The sequence below is a fragment of the Stegodyphus dumicola genome, chromosome 8 (assembly GCF_044657685.1).
Source record: "Stegodyphus dumicola isolate Sdum_Otavi_A_Nest chromosome 8, ASM4465768v1".
NCBI classification, from domain to species: Eukaryota; Metazoa; Arthropoda; class Arachnida; order Araneae; family Eresidae; genus Stegodyphus; species Stegodyphus dumicola.
Genome location: NC_140775.1, coordinates 50036849 through 50062297, shown reverse-complemented (window position 1 = coordinate 50062297; position 25449 = coordinate 50036849). Strand labels below are relative to the sequence as shown.

At 34.0% G+C, this 25449-nt stretch overlaps 1 protein-coding gene across 2 annotated transcripts in view; it reads left to right on the top strand.

The window, feature by feature from the left end:
- The window catches only part of LOC118181044 (uncharacterized), a 132736-nt gene extending 118909 nt beyond the window's left edge, over positions 1-13827 (top strand). The window contains exons 4-6 of one of the 2 annotated variants that reach the window (XM_085822931.1): positions 70-144; positions 13081-13144; positions 13432-13827. In XM_085822931.1, coding sequence (XP_085679057.1) covers positions 70-144; positions 13081-13144; positions 13432-13484 — 192 coding nt within the window. In that variant the 3' untranslated portion in view covers positions 13485-13827. The remainder of the gene's footprint in view (positions 1-69; positions 145-13080; positions 13145-13431) is intronic. The other variant, XM_085822932.1, reaches the window with a different exon arrangement.
- The last annotated feature ends 11622 nt before the right edge of the window (positions 13828-25449 follow it).

Below are 25449 nucleotides of genomic sequence, written 5' to 3'. Positions count from 1 at the left end.
GGTTTGGGAACCCCTGCTTTAGGGTATAAATACAACATATGACTCCAGATTCTGTTTATTTTTATACAGAGTCACAAGAATAAAAGCCATTTGGACTGTCTCGTAGAAAAGAAGGAGCAAGTACTAGATGCTATTCCTTCACAGGTATGTTAATTTAAAACTAATCCAGTATTATTTAAAAGTTATAATACTCTAGAGCAATGAATATTGGACGGATGTAAATTGAAAGAAAATTTAAAATAGCACTTATTCAGCATAACAACAGATTATATTGTAGAGACATTAAGTATTTTTGGAAGCAGGCAAAATGAAAAATGAGCAAACGCCTTCGCCAGGAACTGAACCACGGACCTCTGGAATACCGGCCCAGCGTGCAGACCACCACACCACGAAGGCGGGAGAAATACCTGAAATACACCCCCCCTTTTAAAGGGCAACTGGGGATTTTAGGGGACCCAATCGCCAAATCCTAGGCGAGGAGAATCATCATCCAACACTCTACTAGTTCGGGCGCCACTGTAGAGACATTAGGTATTTTTAGAAGCAGGCAAGATGAAAAATGAGCAAACGCCTTCGCCTGGAATCGAACCGCGGACCTCTGGAATACCGGCCCAGCGTGCAGACCAACACCTAGGAAGGCGGGGGAAATACCTTATAACTTACTCTAAACTACAGAAAAAATATTTACGACATTTTAGTAGTAAAAATTACTCTTACGCTGAATTTAATAACTTTTGCGAAACTTTAATAAAGCGCGCAGTATAATTATAGACCACTTTCAGAACGTAAAATCGGTAATGATTGAATATTTTCCCTCCTTACATGAAGAAGCCAATTATGCCACGGACCGGCGTGCCACGGACCTGCGGAATCCAACGGTGTGTTTCGCTAAGCCCGGGAGCCAGCCGTTTCGGTGGAGATAATGTTAATTCACCCCGTATGTATATGCGGCTTAAGTGTCTCTTTATCGCCGATAGTTTATTGGTTGCTTGCGTAACTGTACTAGCCAATGGGGTGAAGTTGCCACGGTACAGGGTGGCCGTTTTAATTGAGACGTAGACAATTTCCTGTAATACTTGCCTTTGCTATGACTATCCATAAGTCTCAGGGCCAAACGCTTAAGCGTGTTGGCATTTTTTTACCTGAGCCTGCATTTGGACACGGTCAACTTTATGTTGCCTGTTCAAGAGTTCGTGAAAGAACGAACGTAAATTAAAAATATTGGATGATCCTCTGCAAGGCGAGTTTAAAAATGATGGAAAGATCTACACAAGAAATGCTGTGTACAAAGAGATCTTTGACATGTGAATTAACATTTCATTATTTAAATCACCTTTATTGATTGAGCTAGCGGTGGGCTCTTAAGAAATTTACCGCCAGTGGTTTCCTTCATTGTACTCTACTTTAAGCAATTAAGCAAGTAGAAGGGGGAAACCCCGTGGGGCAATAAGCAAAGGGGCGTCCTCGCCGCCGTAATTCATAGCAGACACCTTTGCACAAATCATTGTAATTACAATTTATAATATCTAGAACAGCGGTCATTTCGTATGACAGCCGGGCTTTCCAGTATATATGTTACCGTGAAAGACCGAAATTGGAGAATGTCGACTTTCACCGGAGAATGTCAACATTCACCAAATACGTCGGTGAAATATAGAATATTTCTTTACATTCTTGTACATTCGGACCCTCACCGGTGTATGTCGACAATCACAGATATGCTCTGGTGTAGGTCGAAAAGAGAGGAGTATATGTACACGCTGCCATTCCAAAAGGAAGTGTTCCACATATAAATGCAGTTGTAAAAGCAAGGGCCTCTTGTGCAATTCAAAGTGTCATAATAGTTTAAGTTGTTGCAATAAATAAGATTTGAATCACATAATTTGGTAAGTTTATAACTTCTATTACTCTCCTTTCTCATTTTGAATGTACTGTGTGTTTTAAGTTCTTATATTCTTAAGTTCTTATTCTGAGTCTCAAGTGCGTTTTTTCGCGAATGAATTACGGAGAAGGAAATATAATATTCTTATATGTTCAACATTCACCATTAGTACATGGTGAATGTCGACATTGACCGGTGTAAGTCAGAAATAAGAGTATTTGGAAAATATTTCGGACATACACCAAGAGACTATGTGAATGTTGACATTCACCGGTGAAAGTCGACATTTTCCAGATTTCGGTGTTTCACCGTAACATATATATAAAGAAAAGATGTAGAGAAATTTCTTAATTTAATATAAGGCAATACAAAATTAAACTGATTTAAGTCCTACAGGAATTTAATTCACATACAATTTTATTTACACCGAAAAGGTTGGTTTAAGTTTTATTGTTCTTGATATTACATTAAATATATTTTCTTTACAGATGTAATAAAAATTAACCTTTCAGATATTGAGCGCGTTTTATGTAGGCGATACATGTTCTGCATTATATCGCCTACATAAAAAACACATGTGTGGAAGTTCTGATTTGAAACTGAATTAATGAATATTATTAACCAAAGTAGCGCATTTAATAAATTTTAAATATGCTGCAGTACAATCCAGCCATATATATCTCAGAAATTGTCTAAAAACAGTGAATCTTAGCGCCTAGGTAATTAATTGTACGATATCAGAAGAATTAAATACAAAACTCAGACGAGAATTTTTAAAATTATGAGACGGGAAATTTTTTTTTATCTATGTATAAAGTCTATGACGCTTTGGGAATGTAAACTTTTAAAAAGTGTTTTGAAGAATTATCTTCTAACCTTGTGAAACTAAACAAAGATCAGAAGAAGGGTGTATAAGACCTTTTATTCAATCATAATATTAACAAATGGCCCAACTTGGGTTACAAGACTTGGGTCACTTCTGGCTTAACAGAAAGTAACAATTTCAAGGTGTGTAGGTTAGCCTAACAGCTCACAGAATACCTTTACCGCGCAGGAAGAGCTCTGGACGGTTATTCTACGCTACGAGAGTCGACAGCAAGTTGTGGGCCGCCAGATGTCGCTGCTAGTAAAAAACAGGACGGTTATTCTACGCTACGAGAGTCGACAGCAAGTTGTGAGCTGCCAGATGTCGCTGCTAGTAAAAAACAGGTCTGCTCAACATCCTATATTCTCTGAGTACGAAAGTTTTCGAAAGCGCGTGAAAGAGTGTTGCCGCTTCGTCAATCAGGTTTGTGCAGTTGACGTACTACGTAGACAATGGCTTTGTATGCGTTTTCGCCGCTGATTTTTTCATATTTAAGCGAAGAATACTGTCGTAGATCTCTGAATCGATGGCGAATTTATAGAAAATATGTTGATGCTTTTGCTCTGCCAAAAGATGTTTTCATTGCGTATTTCAGATTGCCAAAATTTATAGTTATTTTAATTTGCGATGAACTGAGAGAGTATTTGGAGCCACATTCAGAAAACAAGAACGCAATTTCTACTGAAAATAAGGTTATACTATTCCTGAAATTATAGATATAAATTGTAATTATATGCTTTAAAAATGTAGAAGATAAGTTTATCAAGCACATGAACCTTCTTGATTTAATACAAATGTAGACATCCCATAAGCTTCTACTCAATTTATGTACAGCAAGAATTACGTTTACTTTATAATCTAACAGTTGAATACCTTACGAATAATACTGCGAACACAAAAAGGAATGTCGTTCATTATTACACGAAATTCACACTACTGTAAAATAATATATATATATAACTTTAAAATAGCTTTATAATATTTTTTTCAGTGGCTGTACTACTACTAGTGTGATATTTTTAAAAATAAGTTTTAGCTCAGAGGGGCTATTAATTTCGTTTTGCCATTTTGTGGCTTTTCACTTTTCAAATCGTTGCCACCAAGTATTATCGCACTCTATTATATTTAAAGAAATTAAATAATGAGGAATCAGCAGAATGTATGAATGTTTCTCGCACTGTGATAAAACAACGGTACCTAGAGCCATGAAATTCTGAATAACGTTATCCTCCATCCTAATATAGGCATCTGGAGGCCCAAATTTGGAACTGGGAATTTGTTTTATTATCTATTTCATATTTTGTAAAGCATTTATGAGTTTTTGATTAAGAAACCCAACGATTTCAAAGCGAGCAATGGCAACATTGTACGGAAAAAAGAGGTAAAAAAAAGAAAAAAAAAAAACATTTTCATCTGTAGCGCGCGAGACTGTGTATCGGAATTTCTAAAGATATGCTTTTTTTAAGTTATATGATATTGCTGTTGAATTGAATTTTATGGTTTAAGTGCGAAAAACATGATATTTAATAAATAAAGGTAACACGCAAAACGTTAAAAAAATGGCGCTTTGGGAATAATATAAGATCTAAAGGATTTCAGATTTTTTTTTTTTTTTTTTTTTTTTTGTGTGTGTGTGTGTGTAATTTTATTACGTTTTAAAACTGGTTTCTAAGTGAGGACTTTCTAAGGGAAACTGGCTCGTATACAAGTTACACATGGGGAAAGCCATGAAAACGCCGGCCACCTCGTTCGCGGGATTCGAACCTCGGACCAAACTACCTGCGTTCAGCGACTCTACGCTCGGCGGCTGGTGGGCTTGTTAGCAGAATTATATTGCATTATTATTGTATTATGCTATAAAGTAACAATGCTATAATATAATGGTTTGTTCATGGAATGGTACTTTTGTAACCTATTATAGTATTAATATATTAATACTATAATAGGTATATATATATAATATAATATTGTTTCTTTGCAAATTAAAAAAAAATACTGTTCATAGCATTCTCATTTTTATATTGTAAAAGAGATATTGATTATTATTAGTTTTCTATTTAAAATGTGTCGAAACGCTGGTTTGACAAGGACTTCAACTGCAGCAGACCTACACTGATTATTTTTACTTGCATTGTGAAAATATTACTATCTTTTAATTGTTTTCACAGAATAAAATCTTTTGAGAAGGAAGAATATTTAAACTGAGCAGTTCTTATTTATATAAAAATTTCAAATAACAGCAATGTAATATTAAAAAGAAAGGTATTCGTAATTGTGTGACAAAAATTGCGAAACGAATTAATCACACATACAGGATAAATTAGTTCAATTTTGGTTATATATTTTATATTGAAAAAATGTTTTCTTTCATGCTAATTATAGAATAAATTATTTAAAATAAAGCATCTTGATGCGTGTGTGATAGTTGAATGCAGCAGCAATCGGCCATACTGTAATAGCGAATGAATTTTATTTCTTTTCCTGAAAGAAATAATTTTCATAGAAAAAGAAAGTAAAAAGAGGAAAGAAATATTAAGAAAGAAATATTTTCTTTCTAATTTCTTATTCAAAGAAATATTTTTCCAATAGTAACTGTAAAATAAATTGCTTGAAAACAGTTTTAATGTAAGCATGGGAAAAAAAAAAAAAAATAAAAAAATAAAATTAGTTTGCTATTAGATTGTAATGCAAATTAATCATATTATAACTTTAAATGATTAAAATTGTTTATTTCTAAAAGGATCTGAAGTAAGCTTAATTCATTTACTCTTATCTATTTACCATTGCTTTCGTGGTATCCCATATCACTCTTCATTTCTTAGCTCTAAATTCCTGCGTTAACTTTCCCCTTAAAAAACGGGATTTTCCTTCACATAACACAGCAGCATATTCTGCTGCGTGTTGGTCATAATACTGTTTTGTGCAATTTTTTTCGAACTACAAATGCAGCGTGTGAGTTAGTGAAATAATAGGAGAATATTCCTAGAACTTCAGCCAGCGCGCGCTATAAATTTCGTCACTCGTCTGTACTGCGATTGGTCTAAAGCTCCTTGAAGCCTTGTCCCCTTTCAGTAAAGTTAAATGGACCCACCCGCCCACCAACTGAGGACCACAGAATGGCTTTCATCGATAAGTTGTGATGGCTGTCCATACCGGTTTTTTTAGTCGATATTGTTCGCTCAAGTTGTAGACAGATCCAGTGATCATAGAATAGGCTTCCTGGTCTATAGTAATCAGCGAGAACACATCAACGCCGCTAGTTATTGTATTTCTCAGTTTCAACGTGTCTGGCTCTGTAAAAGTAGGCGGCCAGCGAGTTTGTTCTTGATTTTTCTTGCTAAGCCTAATCGTGATACAAGAGGTGACCACGTGCAATGCTCTTTACGATTGGTACTGATGATTGTAAATAAGCAATCATTCAATTATTTTAGGATTTTCGACTTATTTAAATTTTGTAAGTTGTATTAGTACGTTGTCTTGCCACATAGCTTAATTGCTAGTTAATTAATTATCAGCTTGATTTTGTTCGTGCTCGCTTAAATTATTTAATTTATCGTTAAATTTAATTTTAACTTAAATTCTTTTCATGCGCACATAGTTACCCCAAAGCTTACGCTTTTGTCAGGGGCCTTGTGTGCTTTCCACTATACATCCGCGTGTAGAGGTAGGTCGTCGTGCCAGGCTCTACTCGGGGTGTAGGACTCCAACCTAGTTGGGTGTTGGATTTCTTTGCTTTTCATGAGTGATCATGGAGAGGTTGGTTGAAGTGTATAATGCGCAAATACTTGAACTCGATCAAATTAAAGCCTCGAAAGGTGAATTGTCAGAAATAGAAGGTAAATTCTATAATTTTCTTCACAGCTCATTGGAAATAATTAATGCTTTAATTAATCAGAATGCTAGTAATGTTAATGCTATTAACACAAAGCAGGTTGTTAAGAGTCAGAATACATGTATAAACACTAGCTTACAGGATAATGAAAGGGCTAGAAGTCCTATTAATTTGATTAACGTACACACAGATAGTGCAGAGGAAAAAACTTTGGATAAGGACACGAGTTCCGAATAAGATGAACCACCACGCCGTCGTGGCTATCAGACAGTACGCACAAAAACTTCCCGTGTAGGTTTCAAGAAAATCAAACTGAACACCTATACTCAAATAATTTCTCCGGCTGTTATGACAAATCAGGATAAGGTAAATGATACTTCTGACACAAATAACATTGAACAAAACAGTCAAGAAAAAACGGATAATAATCCAACTGAAAATGAAAACATGGATACAAATACTGCTGACGATCAGCAGAACAACAATAATCATGATGCGACACGACAAATTTCTAGACTACCGCCCATTGTATTAAAAGAAAATAGATTTGTTTGGTCTGAATTATCCAAGATGTTTCGCCAAAAATAATTTGAATTCGTGGGTAACAGAATCCGGGATGGAATCAAAGTCATAACCACGAATTCCGATAGTTATCGACGAATAGTGAAAATGTTAAAGGAATTAAAAATAGAACACCATTCTTACATCCTCCCTGAGGATAAAAATCTGAAAGTGGTCATTAATGGCCTCTTAGCCATTAATGACCACTTTCAGATTTTTCACGAATAGTGAAAATGTTAAAGGAATTAAAAATAGAACACCATTCTTACATCCTCCCTGAGGATAAAAATCTGAAAGTGGTCATCAATGGCCTCTTACTTTCCACCTCTGCTGAGGAAATAAAATCAGAACTAGTAAGTAAGAGTTATAAAATCATGGATATTAAGCAAATGTCGAGACGTAGAGGAGGAGAAGTCCAAAAGCTCCCCCTGTTTCTTGTCACGCTTCCCAAATATGAACAATCACGAAAAATATATCACGAAAAACATATAGGAGATTTAATTGTTAAAATCGTCGAATACAAAGGAAGATAAGGCCCAATGCAGTGTTTTCGCTGTCAGGGTTTCAACCATACTCAAGATTATTGCAATTATAAACCTAAATGCGTCAGATGCAGTGGCCCACATTACATCAAGGAGTGCCCTGATAGAAATAACCCAGATAAACCCCTTTGCTGTGCCAACTGCAATGGAAATCATTCATCAAGCTTTAAAGGGTGTGAGAAATACCCCCAAAATAAATCTGAAATAGCAGAAAACCCAAAGAAGTTCTCTAGCAGAATCATAGAGGGTAAGTCGTACGCTCAGGCGATATCGATTGGTATCTATTCCGAAGCTATCAACGACGCCAAAAAAGTCTTCTCTGACTTGGCAGAATTAGTCAGCATAATTAAAAGCACGGGTTTCTTACAACTTACCCAGCAAGTTAAAGAATTAAATAAAAATAATCCAGAAGCTTCTAATAAAAATACTAATGATAATGGGCCCAAATAAGATTAAAAGAGCCTCCATAAAAGTCATGAACTGGAATGCACACAGCTTGCTTAATAAAATTATGGAGTTACATAATTTCTTGTTAACGTATGATATCGATGTTGCTATGGTTACAGAGACTTTTGCTACTCCGTGCTTTAGTCTGAAGATTGAAAATTACAGGTGCTACCGCTGTGATCGGCTAAGCCATCGCGGAGGAGGAGTGGGTTCCTCCTCCTCCTCTATTTATGTTAAAAACTCATTACAGTCATGCCATATCGCAGATTACCGCATTAATGGACTAGAAGTGCTCACTGTTTCTATCTTACTGCCATTGTACGGTGCTGTGTATTTCACTGTTTTACATAACCTACCTCAGAATGCAATTGACGAGAACTTCCTCACAGAATTGCTCCCCAACGATAAAAATATGATACTGGCGGGCGATTTAAATTCCAAAAACACTGAATGGGGTGCAGAAGAACGAACTGTAACGGAGAAACTCTCTTGGAGTTCATTAATAATCATCCGATCTACTTCTATGCTCCCTCAGAGTATACCAATGCACCCGAAAATCCGAGGAAAGGAGACATTCTTGATATTCTCCTTACCACTACCTCAATACCTATGTACCTTGATGTTAAGGTCGAGTTAACTTCCGACCATCTACCAGTTTTGCTACGCTTAGTACTAATCAATGCTTGGATGAAAAGTACAATTTTCGTACAGACTGGAATGTTTATAATGATTACTTGATAAATAGCGGCCTGATCTTTTCATGTCTCAAAAATACAATGGATATTGATGCCTTGACTAATACGATCCTAAGTGCTTACAATTCTGCTACGAGAAAAATTCCCGCTGATCAGCATCCGGATTTATTACCGCGCACTATACGTGATAAGATTAAAAATAGGAACAGACTGCGCAAAAGATATCACATCTCCTAGGACCCTCGTGTTAAAAAGGAGCTTAATACGTTAAATCGAGAAATCAAAAAGGATATTCAGATTCACCGCGTAGACGCGTGGAATGAGAAAATGCTTAATTTTAATGAGCCGGATAATGCTTTTTGGACTTTTGCCAGAAACCTACGACGCAAGCCACACTGCAACAAACCCATCTATAATAGAAATTGCATAGAACTTACTAACGAGGATAAGGCTTCTCTTATGGCTAAACATTTGGCTGAACAGTTTATGCCAAATTCTGATCCTTGTGATCTTACTTACTGCGTACGATGTACGCTATTTTATCAAAGACTGGATCAGCGGCCCCGGGGCGCACAACTGCACGAATTTCATCTCACCCAAGGAAATTAAAGAAATCATTAAGCGGCGGAAAAATAGAAAAGTCCCCGGATATGATTCGATCACGAACGTTGCTATTAAGTACTTGCCTTTGAATATCATCTCTAAATATGCAAGTATTCTGAATGCCCGTTTAATGCATAATTATTTCCCTAACAAGTGGAAAATCGCCAGTTATTCTGCTGAATAAGCCTGGAAAAGATGCTACTCGTCCGCACGGATACCGTCCCATCAGCTTATTCCCAGGACTTGGGAAATATTTGAGAGCGTAATTCTCAAACGTCTTGAACCCTTCATGTCTAGACTCCCACCCGAACAATTCGGGTTCAGAAAAGGCCTCTCGACTACGAAACAACTTGTTCGGCTTATGGAATTCACAGGTGACGCCCTGCACAGGAATCAAAGTGTTGCCTTACTCATGCTGGACGTGGCGAAGGCCTTCGACCGCGTCTGGCATGAGGGGGTCATTTTTAAGCTCATATCTGCTGATTTGGCCTCCTGTTTTTACCGTCATGTGCCCATACGGCTAATTCTATCATCGTACTTTTAATCTATTCCTTTATTAAGGACAGAAAATTCTATGTCAGTATTGGTAGTGACAAATCTGAATGTCAACGCTTAAATGCCGGCGTGGCTCAGGGGTCAATTTTGGGACCTATCCTTTATTTGTTTTACGTCGCAGATTTCCCAAAGTATAACATGGACAACAACACTTTCTTAGGATGCTACGCAGGCGATACTGCGTTAGCTACGACTTCCCTCAGAGCTGAAATAGCGGTTTCTAAATTACAGAGCATCACCCCGCAGTGGAACATTGGTGCACAAAATGGCGTATTGCTATCAATGCGCAGAAATCGCAGGTGCTCATTATTCGTAAGAAGACTCGTAGAACCCCTTTAAATGTGACTTTAAAACTTTTCGACATAAGTGTGCCTATTGTAAATAAGGCTGTTTATCTTGGTGTCGTCATGAATAATAAACTCAGTTGGAAAGACCATGTGACTAAAGCCAGAAGTAAGGCCATGGCTGCACTTACTACTATTTCTTCCATTATGGGCAAAAACTCAAAGTTAAACCTCTCTAAAAAGAGACATTTATATACGGCGGTTATCCGTCCCATTTTCTCGTACGCGTCCCTGGTGTGGGCGGCGGCTACACATAGAGATATAAATAAATTGCAAATTCTCCAAAACAAAGCCCTGCGTTTAATGACAAACGCACACTACTTTGTCTCTAATGACACGCTTCACAGAGACCTAAAAATTGAGCCTGTTGACAAATTTCTTCACCGCACCAACAGCAGTTTCTTCGATAGAGCTGTCAATTGCCCGTACCTTGCGCAATTCAACACGTTTGATTATATACCTCTGCAAGAGGAACTACAAAATAAGACGTACGCTGCACATATCACGAGGAATGCAAATTTCCCTACTTAATTATGATAGCGCACGAACACTTTGTACATATGTAAATATTTATTTTAATTGGATTTGCATTTTATTTTGCACCTTATTTGTGTATTTATGTACCCTGTAAATAATTTTATTTTATTTTTACTTTCTGTGTATTGTTTTATACATGTATATGTCACGAACAGACACTTGTCAGATTGCGCGACACCAGGCTCTCCTTGGTATTTCTCCCCTTGTGACGCATGGTCACCTCCTCTCACCTACCTCCGATGCCTCCTTGGCCCGTCCTGTTTTTACCGTCATGTGCCCATACGGCTAATTCTATCATCGAGCAGAACACGTCACGCTCCGCGCGATATCTCTGCGATACCGGTATGACTGACTGACTGACAACGCCGCTAACGCAAGTCGCGAATAACGCAGCACAACTTGGCCTAGACTAGGTAGATACATTCTAAAAACTAACTTCCGAAACTCTTGCTTAAATAGCACTTCATTTTACCTTAATCTGAATAAAATCTCGGTAACTCATTTACATTCTGGCACAAAAAGCGTGGGTGAAAAGACAGTGATAGGAAAAGCTTTTCAACTTAAAATGAACTATTAGTTAAAAATATATATATATATATATATATAAACCTCTAAAATATATTATTGCAATTTTTAATTTTCTGAACAAATTAATACATTTTTAAAAAAGGCTTTAATTGTCGAAATTTTGCTGAAAAGTAAAAATTCTAGTTAGGTTTCAATACCAAAACTAAATTGGGAAACACTTCGTTAAAAAGATATATATTAAGTTTTTGTTTCAATTAACTTTATTACAGAAGTATTTGATATTTACGATTTCAAGAAAACTGTTTTTATTAATACTATATTGGGGATATTACTGCAAACAATTTTTTTATTATTAAACCTCACTCAAAAGCTTGGACAGATCCAAACTGTTCTCTACTAAACATCGTAACTTCTTAACTAGTTTATATTTTGCTGAAATCGCAAGACTCATATCTCCATCTCAATCTTTGCATTTGGGATGAATTTTGAGCTTATCGTTTATTATACAATAAAGTGGCTTGCAATCTATCCTCCAAGTGAAAGCCGCAGAATATAAGGTACTACTCCCCTCCAGGTTCTATTCTCAGTGAGAGAAGTTTCGAGAACGAACCAACCTATGTGTAACCTATACTTCTGGGAAATATTTGATTGGTATTAGTCCGACCTACAAAAGACTGACTGACTTGACTGTTCTGTATTGCCGAAATACCGCATAGAGTGCAGTGTGTCCGGCTCTATAAAATAATGCCACAAGGGCGCATCACGTGATACAGTCCGTTACTACACCCGGACTGTATCACGTGATGCGCCGGAAGGGAACTAGGCAGGTAGGAAAGAAAGGGGACCGATACATTGCTCGGTCAGAATTAATCCGATCATGGACAGCAAGGCGTGTGAAGTAATATAATAAAAATTTTGAAATCACAAGGGAAAAGAAACATGATGCAGAAAACAATTAATTTAGGTATACAAACAGATATCTAAAACGCTAAATAAACATATGTACGAGCTATATACAAATATACAATGATAAGATATCGCACTATGTGTTAAGTCGGAAAAATGGAGTCTTTAACGAGGTGGGCCGCTTGTCGCAGTCTTCCTTCAGAATGACATAATCGAAAGTATTAAATTTCTGCAGGTGAGTGCAGTTGAATGCCTTCGTAAGTAAATTTCTATTTACTTTCTGTAAGTGTGCCTCAATCGGGTCGACTTTCAAGTCTCTATGCAATGTATCATTTCTAACAAAAGAGTGGTCATTTGTAATTATACGGAGTACCGTGTTTTGAATCACTTGGAGCCTGTGCAGATCTTTCTTCTTCGCAGTGCTCCAAGCCGGGGAAGCATAGGAAATAATTGGCCTGACACTCATTATGTAAATGAGATGTAAAAAAATTAACTAATATTTAATTTTTAAATAAAGTGAATCTTTTAATTAGTCATAGTTAATCTTTTAACTATTTGCATTTTATACATCAATATACAAACAAATTACAAATAAAGACAATATGATTATTAATTAAAAGTTAGTATCATAAGTAAAAGACAGGCATGAGTTGGTACTAGGAAGAGGAATATGTATTACATTTTTGTTTACTACCTGCTTAAGAAATTAAAAAAAATCATTTATAAAAATTTCTTTGCAAACATGATATAGCAGAATTCTTCATTTTATATATATCTTTTCAGGGTGATGGCATGAAAGTGCAAGTAAAAGGACAGCAAACTATCATTTCTTGCATCACAGGAAAAGGTAAAACTATTAGTCACAAACTGCTTTTTGGATTTAGAATTAAAATATGCAACTTTCAAAGAATTCTTTTTTTAAAAAATATTAATGATTTTGTTAAGATACAGAAGCAAAAAAAAAAAAAAAAATTATCTATTTCTTTATCTTCCCTTTTCAATTTAAATTATTTTCATTTAAAATAATTAAAAAAATTTTTACATATCAGTACCACATTTTTTAAATTATAAGCATATCTTAGTTTGTATAGTATATAAATAAACATTTATTGTAGCAAATAACATTATTTTCAGGAAAGCGTGCTCGTCGCTCTGCTCCATGCGAATGTCGCTGTGCCTGCCGCTGAAGAATTACAACCACAAAGTATTTTAAAATATCCAGATACTTTACTGTATTTCCTTAATATTTTAAATATGAAAACAATTCAGCAAAGATATTTTGAAATGTTAAATAAAGCAAGACATAATAAACTTGTCATGTTATCAATACAGCAATCAATTTAAATACTTCAAATGTAAAGAAGCTACTAAAACATCCATACTCCAGTTATAAATTATAAATTTGATATTTTTACTGATTTGAAATATGACAGCCATGATACGATGTTTTTATCTTTTGTGAATGTCTTAAATACATATGCAAATAACTATGTATCAATGAAAATAAATAATGTTATTGGCCTTTGCAAAGACATTGTTAATGACTAAAAACAAATTCATAGTTAAGTGAAGTATATTTTAGAGCATATCAATGCATCTTTAACATCGTATCAAATGTTTTCTAGCAACATAGAATAAAATGCACATTTGTCAATACTATCATGTTATAGGTTAGAAAGTTATATTTTATGCATTCATAACAAATAAAACTCAAGGCATTTTTTAATTCCACATTAAAAAGGAAAAAGAAAGTTTTGTTTCATAAAATTTATTACTTAATTAAATTAGGGAATTATTGTTTTTCCTATTTTCAAGATTATTTTTTTGCTATTTGTAAATATCAGTTACACAGCTTTATTACTTATTTTGAGTATTTGTATATATGCATATATATATATACATAATTATTAATCTTCTGTGTACACAAAAATGTCATATCATTTTAAAATTTTTATTCCTTTTACAGCAAATTCAGAATATGTTCCTGCTATGTCTATACTTTTTCCATTTTTGTTTTAATTTTATACTGAACACTTTTCTTTTAGCTTTAACCCTTTGGGTACATTTGATGAGTGAAACTCGTCATCTGCTTACTTGGGCGAAGTTATGGTGGACGTGTCTGACTCGTCAACCGTAATCAGTGTTGTAACTAAAATGCTGTTTCAAAAATATATTTATATCACCAATATAAGTATATTCTAAATAAATTGTATTACCTTTACATATTAATCCATATAGCGACAAATTAAATCCGTCCCATGGGCAAAAATCTTCAAATAATTCAGTACTCAAAGGGTTACTCTTAGCTTCCACAGATCAATGCACATTGTGAAGAAACACATTTTAGGATTCTTTTGCTTTTTCTTAGTAGAAAGATTCCCGCTTCAAATATTAAAAAACAAAACAAATGAACAAAAATTGATAATTCTCGGCATTATTAAATTTTGTTTGTTTATTGTTTTGTTTTCACTATTAATCTACTTCTTTTCAGATCTGGTTTACAAGTTTATGCTTCATGTTTTTTGTTTTGTGCCTTCATGTTAAATAACTTGACACTTTTATTAGATATATAGTCTATTATATTGTTTTATACATCAGTTAATTTCACAACATTTTGCATTACATTAATATTATTTAATTAAATCATCTTCAATTTTTTAATCTCTCTCTCCATGTATATGTTACGGCCAAAGCCCGAAGTTGGCCGGCCAAATCGCAAAACAGCCAATATCGCCTCACAATGACCGTCCAATGTCTGATCTTTTCTTGATTTCGGAGTTTGGCCAGCCAGTTCGCGAAATGGCATGGAGCGATTGGCCTTTGCAAAGTCAGAAGAAAAAGGTCATTAGCAAATTTTGGGTGTTAGTATACCGTAATGCTAATGATAATCACGTTCTAGCTGCCACAGAGGAGTTTTCCGATGAATCCGCCTCTCTCTAGGAGCCTGGGATCGTCCTTCGGAACAAAGGCCAAAGAGGTACGGTGGCCCTAGGTGTGCTGTAGTCTGAAGGGAGAAGTTTTAGTGAGTAAGGATCTCACAGTACCAGAAACCTCCTGGTCTCTTATGAAAATTTCCTCTCCCTTGGAGAAAACAAACAAACAAACAAAAAGATAATCACATTATCTACTGAATTAGTTTATTACAGAAAATTATCCTTATCATCACTTGTTGCAACAAGATGAACTTTTATGACATTTCGAAATGCACAACAGTTTGTTATTTTTACATCTGCAGTGATTTGTTGAGCACTTGCTATGCAACTGCATCGAGTGTAGCCTTGGCCGCCGGTCAGAGATTGTGAAGAGGCAACGGTTTGTAATGATTTTTCCTCTGTGCCCATGGATGCCAATGTAAGTAGTTTCTCTTGCAAAATGGAAAACTCACTTCTGGAGTGCAGTTGTTTGAGAACACCATGTTCTGTTCAATCAACACTTTAAGCACCTATTCAATTGACATTTTAAATACCAAAATGTTTTTCAGGTGTAAACAAAGGTTTTCACTATATATTGCTTGAAATTAGCTCATTAAACAGTATTATAGTGATTACATTTAAGAAAAAAAAATTAATAGATTTATAGGATGTTCCCAAATGAGAACAATGGTCCTTCCCATGAATATTTGAGGCATATGTTTAAAGATAGAGAAATTATTTTTCCAGCACAAAATATTTAATTACTTATTAATTACTTTAGAAAATACACATTTTGGATTTAGATACCTATTCTTTTTCACAGAAAATTTTCCTGAACAATTAAATTTTACTTGTTAATTAAAAAAAATTACACAACATAAGACATCTATTATAGCGGAAAATATTGTTTTGCATAATTTGTGAATAAACAAAGTAAGATAAGCACTCCAATTTTATTTAAAAAAATCATTTGATGTGTTAAAATATAAGCAAAGTTCAATTAATAAATTTAAAATTTCGGTAATTTTTTAAACATGACGTTCCCATTTGGGAACAGTTGATTCTTAAAGCGTTAAGAAGTATCTGAGCACAAGATTCTTTGCTTGCTTTTAGTTGCTTTTATATCAAGAAAATTTTCAAATATTTTATATTTAAATGACTTTTTTTTTTTTTTTTTAAAGAATTGAAATTTTCAAATGATTGAAGTAAAATTGGATTTATGGACGGTTGAATAGTACTTTGGCACTGAGCACGACTAATGGCACTGAGTACCACTCAGTGCCATTAGAAGTTTGAGTTAGGAGAAATTATTCGAAAAATTGTAGTTGCTGTGCTTGGAAAGCATGTACAAATTCTTGAAACTGAGTTTGATCCATAGTATAACAAAAAACAAATGAATATTGAAAGGGCTTACCTATCCGGGGAAAGCACATTAACCCGCAATCGAAACTATTCAGTTGGCAGGCCCGTAAACAATAATGCATTGCCAGATTCGTTATTCGATACATACACTAAAAATATAGCACATCGAACATTGGCCAGGGAGTCCAGACACTTTGGGAAGTGGCCGGCATATACGCTATTCATTTCCAGTACATCGGACATTGGACACATGCCCCGGCCAATGTGCGAAATGGCTGAACTTCGGGCTTTGACCGTAAACATATATATTACATGTACGTGTTGAAAACTGATTTATATTAATATCACAAAATTAATTAATTTTAAACATACAAAATAAATGTATGTGTAAAGTTAAAAACAAAAACAACTTATGTAAAAAGAAAGTTAAATCTTAATTGAGTTGATTTGTATATTAATAACTTCTGCCTGCCTTAAGTCATTGAAATGTTAAGAATTTAACTAGCAATGCTATCCAAATAATATTTGCATAATAAGTTTATTCATGCAAATGTGATACAATATTTCCACCATAAAGCAACTCCTCTTGATGACATTAGTAGTCTGCTTAAATTTATAAATATACAAATCCACTAAACAGTAAGGGAAATATTTAATAGAGAGAAAAAAATGAATTTAAGTAAAAATACGCATAGCAATATTATTCCTCCTTGGATGTGTACCAGAAATTTCGCATGCTTTAAATCAGGGATTCCTTAAATTTTTCAGTTTGTGGCACACTCCTTCATCATTGGAAATAATGTGTAATGTCCGTAAACCAGAAGTAACTCTGCCTGTATTAACGAAACTTCAAACATTCGGAAACAGCCCAAATACCATAAAGCATAGTGTAGTTCACAAAGTTTATGGAAGTGTATATAAACTATTGGAATGCCCCAATAAAGATGCTAATCATCCCAAATTCTAGCAAACGATTTATATACCAATGAGTATTTGTCTGTACTTATAATTCAACAGTGAAGAACAATACAGTGAAAATAAAACAGGTGACTTACCCAGATAGAATGTCAGTGGATGGAATTTTCCCAAAGCAGGTTATCATCTGGTATTATGCATAGGTATCACGATTTTATTTACTATAGTATGCAAATTAATTGAAAAAAGCGATCTTTTCACAGAATTTTGCAAGATCCTCAAAGCAGTTTTATTTGCCTTCATATCATCTGGATGCCTGCTTTCGACTACTTAGAACAACAATAAGTTAGATTTATCGCACTATTTTAAAATTTATCTCTGTGAGAAGAGGAAGTTACTTTTGCATACCTTTTAAAATATATTTTGTAGTCATTCATTTTAATATATTAAAAATGGGTATATCACCTAGAAAGAGAGCAAAGATTATTGCACTTAACAGTTGTTTGTAAGAAATATTGCTTCCATGGTTAGTGATGGAAAATTAAGCATTTCTCGAATTCTGAAAAAAAAAAAAAAAAAAAAGACACTGGATCATTTTGTCCAAAAAGGGAGGGCAAAATAAGACTCCAAAATCTGACCCTTTGTTCCTCTAAAATAGCATTATTAACAGAACAAATACTAGCAAAAGATCTTAAAAAAGATCTATTCTGTAATGGTATTGATATTCCTGCATCAAATGTTTGACAGAGATTTCTCACTGTGGGACAGAAGGCGAGAAAGATAATTACAAAAACAACTTTGGGCACATCAAATAGAGCAAAAACGGTTATTGTAGGCCAAAAAATACAAATCTTGGATCATAAATGACTTGAAAAAAGTTCATTTTCAGGGATGAGACTCATTTGGTTACAAACCCAATGTTATTAGATAAAGCAAGGGTGAATCAATAAGGCCTCAATATATCCAACAAACTGCAAAATACCCATAAAAACAAATGTTTTGGAATTCTTTCACTGCAGATGGCACTGGAAATCTAGTTCCTATTAAAAGAATGATGCATTTATTGAAGTACATAGAAATTTGAAAACAAAGGATTGTGCCATTATTGAAAACTTTTGCAAGGATATTTCAACACAACTTGGCTCCATGCCACAATTTGAAATCTATCACAAGGTTTATGTTGGAAAATAAAGTTATTGCGCTTGACTGGAATTGAATCACCAGACTTAAATCTAATCAAAAACTTATAGTGCATTCTCAAGGAATTTTTGAAAATGGATTGTACGACAAATGAGCACATGAGTAAAGCTGCGTTCACACCAACACGGTCACATGTAAAGCGTTAACCAATCAGGAGCGAGTTCATATGCAGCATCTGCCGGACGGAGACTGTGCAAGTTGACTTAATTTCAACTTTTTGACGCGTCAGTTTCAGGCATCTCATTTCAAAAGTCCAGTTTAAACCATGGTTTTTAAATGATTTCACTTTCCAAATGCTTCTTGATGGAAAAAAAAAAAAAAAAAAAAAAAAGTCAAATGGACTAATTTTAATAACAATTTCAGATAATAATAAAAAAATACATATGCTAGTAGAATAAATAGCTTTATAAATTATTTAAAGGAAAATTCTCAAGTTTATTGGCAGTAATAAGCCTTAATAATCAACAATAAATGATATATGGTTGATAATTTTTACAGAATAATCTAAAGCAATAGATTGTTGCGAGAAAATAGTGATGGATTTCGAAATCCCAGGTTTTGAATTTTTCTTAAAACATATCTACATCAATTTAAGGTTACTCTTGTTGCCTAGTGGATTAAACGTTGGTTTCTTGAGTTAAAGATTTTGGATCCAAGTGTCACCAGGAGTGGTTTTGTAATGGAGTTGGAATTTTTTAAAAAAATATTTACAGAAAATATAATGGCTAGTTTCACAGTAGCCCAGATGCTTCTTCAGTTTCCTGAACGAGTGAAAACGATGCTTACCTGCAAGGTATCGTAGCGTGGAGGTAACACACTCAAGTAAAAGATTCAGCTTTTACTAGGGGCTTGTATTCGAGTTCGGGCTTCTTCAGTTTCCTGAAGGTGAAGTTTGAAAAGCAGGCTTACTCGCAAAATACCTTAGCGCGGAGGTAACACGATCAAGTAAGAAATGCAGCTTTTACTAAGGCTGTCAAGCTTGTATTGTGGGTTCGGGCCTTGCTTTTTCCTACCTTTAATGATGGTACAAATGCACATTTTTTTTTTTTTAAAGCTTGCATTTACTTTTCATTTCATTCATATGAACCTAATTTTTGCTCGGCATTGAGTGCATTATTCTTCTTTTGACAACGAGCCTTTGGTATAATTCATAAGATCTGACTACTGTGATCTGATTCTATTTCGGCTGACACGAGACTAGCAAAAAATTATACTGGTATTAGTATAAAATTGTGGTTTCATCTAATTAAAAAATTTATTGGGTTCTGAATTTTAAATGAGTGGTGACGAGTACACCATTTGTTTAAAAAAATTAAGAAAACTGTTATTTATACAGAAAAGAAGCTCGCTAGTATGTAGCCATACCTGCCAACCTCTAAAGATAAAAATTCAGAAGATTTCTCCAAAATTCAGAAGAACACGAAGAATTAATATCATGCTTTGATATTAAAAAAAATAATTTATACAAATAGAAACAAGAAAATTGTACTTGCATTAGTAAATCTCAATTAAGTAGTAATTAAAAAATTTATTAGGAAACATAAAACAAGAACAATGTTACACAAAAAAAAATTATTGCAATGAATTTAGAGTGCATTTTTTGGCTTTAGCCAAAAATTCTTTGGAAAATTTCCTGTCATAACAATTAGTTTCCTCATAAAATTTAGCAATTAAAATGTTTTCTAGAGTTTTTGGTGAAATTGAAGAACGAAACATAGTTTTGTTTTTCTTCACAACTCTGAAGACTCTCTCGCACTCAGCATTACTGTGTGGAATTACAGCTGCAGCTTTTTCTGCTGCCAAATTAATTAAGTGGCATGGGCATCCAATAACAATTAATTCATTTTGTTCTTTTTTGAGGAAAGAGGCTACACCCTTTTGGTCACCCACCATGACATGAGCATTATCTGCACCAAATGAAATGCAGTTTGATATTGGGATGTTAAGTTGTTTCAACTCATTAATTACCAAGGAGGCAATATTTTCCTCCGTAGCGTCTCCATTTAACAATGGAAGATGCAAAAGATGAGTTTTCATTTCATTAGAAACATCACAGAAATATGTGACAACGATGGCGTAAAGCTTCCAATCGCATTCGTTGCTGCCATCGATTGACACCGAAAATGCTGAATTCTGGAGTGCAGCTATCGTTTTACTTTGTGCATTGCAAGCAGTTTCGTTCACAATAGAAGATGTTTTCGTGCGAGCACAAGCATATTTCTGAGCAATCTTGGAGTCGGGAAACATCCGTCTGAAAAGTTGACCGGCATGATCGGCAGCGCTTAGCGGCACGTTGTGTTCGATGAGGAATGCAGTAAACAAACACTCTGCCAAAATGACATCGGCATCCGAATTCGTAGCCGAATTTGAAAAAAAAAATCATCCACTTTCTTTGACGTTGTTGAAGCCGAAGCATTAACTTCATGCTTTTTAAGACTTAACATGCTTCACAATGTCGCTTCTTCCACCGTGACTTATTATGAAGTCACACACGCACACGTTGCAAAAATGCATAGTTATTTCCTTTGAAGGATTCTTTAATTGTTGGAAATTCGGCTTTGTAGGCAGGCCGAAAATATTGAGAATACGGTTTTTTTTTAGCTCATTTCGTAACAACGACGTATTAAGAAAATTCGTAGCACGTGCAAACAAACAAAAAAACAAAAAACAGAATGCAACAATCCAAGCTCGCTGAGTAATTTCCTTGGTGCTGAAGCGAACGCGAAAAAAATAATCTGGCGCCCACAAAGAAAAGAATCGGAGAAACAAGTTCAGCGCATTGGATTGGCTGGTTAAGCGGCGAGTTAGGAGAAACCGCAGGTTACTGGATTCGAAGTAGTCGGTAGTTGGCGGTAAAACACGATGCAATTGGCGAAAAATTCTAAAATTTCGACAAAAAGCACTAAAAACACTTGAAAGAGGAAAAACATCGTAAAAAATGGATTACGATCGTAAAATCGTAAAAACAAACACATTTTCGTAAAAATTACGAAAAATTCGTAAAAGTTGGCAGGTATGATGTAGCTGATTTTATGGACTACTTCTATGCATTTTAATGGCTTCATGTTTGTTTTTCTTAACATGCATGACCACTTTTCGAAAGGTCTAATCTTGATGATAATTTTTGATTAATTTAAAGAACTTCTGAATGAGCATTAGCAAATTTGCTAATTGTGGAATTCAATTTTTAACACAGAAAAAGAAATATCATATAAAATATAGTTACTTCAATGAGTTTTATATAAAAGTGACCTTATAAAATAAACCTTTAAATAGTGGCTGTTCATTAATATATGAATGACTAATTAAAGTACATTAAAGTATATTTAAGGTAAAAAATATGTACATAAGGCAGAAAAAAAATTTTTTTTAAACAATTGCTGTTGTTTATTAACTTAAATAACTGTTTTTTTTTAAGTGTGATATTTAATTTAGTAATACTGTAAATCCTACACACATTTAAACAAAATATTTTTAATGCATTATTTAAACTAATTAAGGGAAGTTAAGGAAGCATTTAAGGGAAGTTCATACATCATGCAAAAACATTTATGGTATTCTACCCCATAAAAAATTTACTTAAAATAGGATCAAGCAAGTAGGATTTTTTAATTATTATTCAACAAAATTCATCAATTAATTAGATATACGCAGTGTTTGATACATACCACAATCCTTTGCTGGGATATCCTTTTCCTATTTTCCAAACGATTCTTTTCTGTGATATTCTGACAAAAATTAATGTTCTGCTTTTGAATAAATAGTTCAGTGAGGGCTAGAAATTCATCAAATTAATGAGGTGTCATGCGAAAGTAATCAAAAGAAATTTCGTTCAAGCGCATTTCTTCAATTAAATTATTTGCATCTCAATTAAATTATTGCAAATAATTAAATTATTTGCAATTATCTCTCACATACTAATGTAAAACACAGCATTCTGCTTCTCTCACACAATGTAAGAAGTAAAATAAATTTTAATCGAGAAGAAATTAAATACATTTTAATTAAAAAATGTAACTGTAAAAAGTCAAAATACCAGACAAAAATTTCAAGTTTTTCTCCAAGTTCCGATATGAAGAGCCATCTAGTATGAGCACGACAACTTTTAAAGGAAAGTTGCCGCGCTAGTGTGAACTAACGTACGCGTAAAGTGTTTTTTTTACGCGTTGCCGCTTTTCACCTCAATGGACCAGTGTCAATGCAGCTTCCCTTTGACAACTAATGGGACATTATGCCCCACTAAAAGTTTAAAAATTACTACTGGGTAAAAAGCACTTATAATCTTGAATGTTGGGGATCATCTTACAATAGTTGGAAAATGCCGCTGTGCTCGTTGCACACAAATGAACATAAAGAAAAGAACAAATACGAGTTGCCGTATATGTACTGTTCGGTTATGCAAAGAATGGTTTACCCTGTACCATACGATGTAAAATCTATTTCATATAATAAAGTTTTCCAGAATAATAGGTGTGCTTATAGTAAGTTGATTCTATGTATCCCATCATTAACTACGGCTGGGGAGATACGTGTTCCAGCCTATGGCTTGAAAACTGTTTGTCAAAAAAAAATCAAAAATGCTAAATTTACCTTATTTATGACATATTTTGTTCACTTCAATAGAAAACGGGATTTTTTTTTTTTTTTTTAATTCGTAGTTAAAGGATTAAGAATGCTATAAAATTGTGATTCCATGATGAAGTAAAAAGTATGTGCAAGACTAGAGTCAATGCTAAGTGCATTCAAGAGGTCAGTTCTGCTAAAGGACATATTTCCTATTAATTTTATTATCACCACTCTATATGAAGGTATGTACATAAATTAACAAAAAAATATATATATATTGTACTTATTAATTTCCAGACTTCAGTAAGCTTCAGATTTATGTAGTCTGAATTTAATAATTATGAGCTTACACAGTGTGTGGTTTTTACTACACACTGTGTAAGCTGCTTGGACTATACACACATGCTCTATGTGTGTGTATAGTCCAAGCAAACTAAAGAAGCATTTGAAAATGAAACATTGTAATTTAGTAAGCAAAGATAAAGCTAGTTTTAGTCATTTGCTGCTTTCTCAAATAAAACATGTCAAAATAAAGAATAAAATAAGCACAAAAAAGCTATAAAGTAGCAAAAGTAATTGCCATGAAGACATATACAGCAGCAGAAACGTTTCAGTCACATACCAATATGATTTTACCTGCTTGCAAATAAATTAAATCCATGCTAGGAGAGGATGCTAAGAGGGAAACATCAAAAATATTTTTGTGAAATTATACTATTTTTTCCTAAGCAGAATACATTTGGAAATAAAAAGCAGAAAAATTACATTTTGGTAAAAAATGTTCACTTGATGAAATTACAAAAAGAGCCAAAAAATGCCACTTACTGAACTACAAAAGATTTTTGACAAGAAATACTAGTTGAACAGATCCTTTGCATATAGCCCACTAGCATAACTGATCAAATGAAATGCTTTATTTTGAAAATAAAATTTCCCTAACACTGGATTCATGCAATATTTATGTAAATATCAGGAAGCTTTAGAGGCAAAAATAATTCTTTCAGCTCTGTGGAGTGTAATGGACGGAGTGTAATGGATGGTTAACTACATTAAAACCAGACCAGTAAAAACTAGATTTCTAAGACATGCCAGGATGTAGAAGATTGTCATGAAATTGTACTCTTCATAGCAATATTCACTGGTTGTCAAAAGGAAAGGGAGGCTCAAAATTTCATGAAATGAAGAATGAATATTATCAATATTTGCGACAGATAAATCCGAGTTTGCTACTCACATGTATGACATATTTTTGAATTAAAAAGTAATGCAATTACTGATTCTCTTTGTACTGAATTATCACGGAAATGTAAGCAAGTCTTTGCTTCTCACCAAGTTAAAAAAGCAAAAAATTATTGAAGATTTGGAACATTAATTGGTCAGTTATAACACAATTTTGCAGTCTTAAACTCACAACAACATTTTATACACCATGTCTGTTTTTTATGTATTCCTATTTATGTTGTTGTTACTTATGTTGTTTTACAGCACACACTTTTAAGAGCCCCTGCTCTAGATATGTAACTCTAATGGGCAAAATTGTTAAGGTTTATAAATTCTTAGAAAGAAGTAAATCATTTTTTCTCTTACCATAATAAATAAATAAATAAATAAAAAGTAATAAACAATTGTATGCATATACCCAGAGCTTCTAGAACCTTTCTAATTCTTTTTCAACTGCCTTTTACAGCCATTATTTCAGTCCCTGCTCCCATATTTGCCAAGCCTTGCCTCTCAGATTTTCATCTTCTAAGGTCACTTTAAAATTCTCTGAATGGTTTGGAATTCATTTCTTTGGAGACTGTCAAATGACATTTTTGAAAAAGGAATTTTTAAGCTGCCAGAGACATGACAAAAAAAATATAGAACAAAATAGTGCCTATGTGTTTCAGTGAAGTTTCTTATGTTTTTATACTAATTCATTTGTATTTATCATCGGAAACCTAGAGAATTTTTCAAATAAACCAATTTGGAAAGCCTTTCCATTAATTGGTCAGTGGAACCAATTTGGAAAGCCTTTCCAAATTGGTTCATTATATTATTACTATTATAATGGTAAAATTATTTTGGAAAAGCTTCCCAAATCATGGGAAATGGTGCTGGTATTGTTATTTACAGTCTAGCAATAATAGTAGAAGGTGATTGAGAAGAATGAGATACAATGTATGCTAGTATATATCTTGAAACAAATTTCATAAAC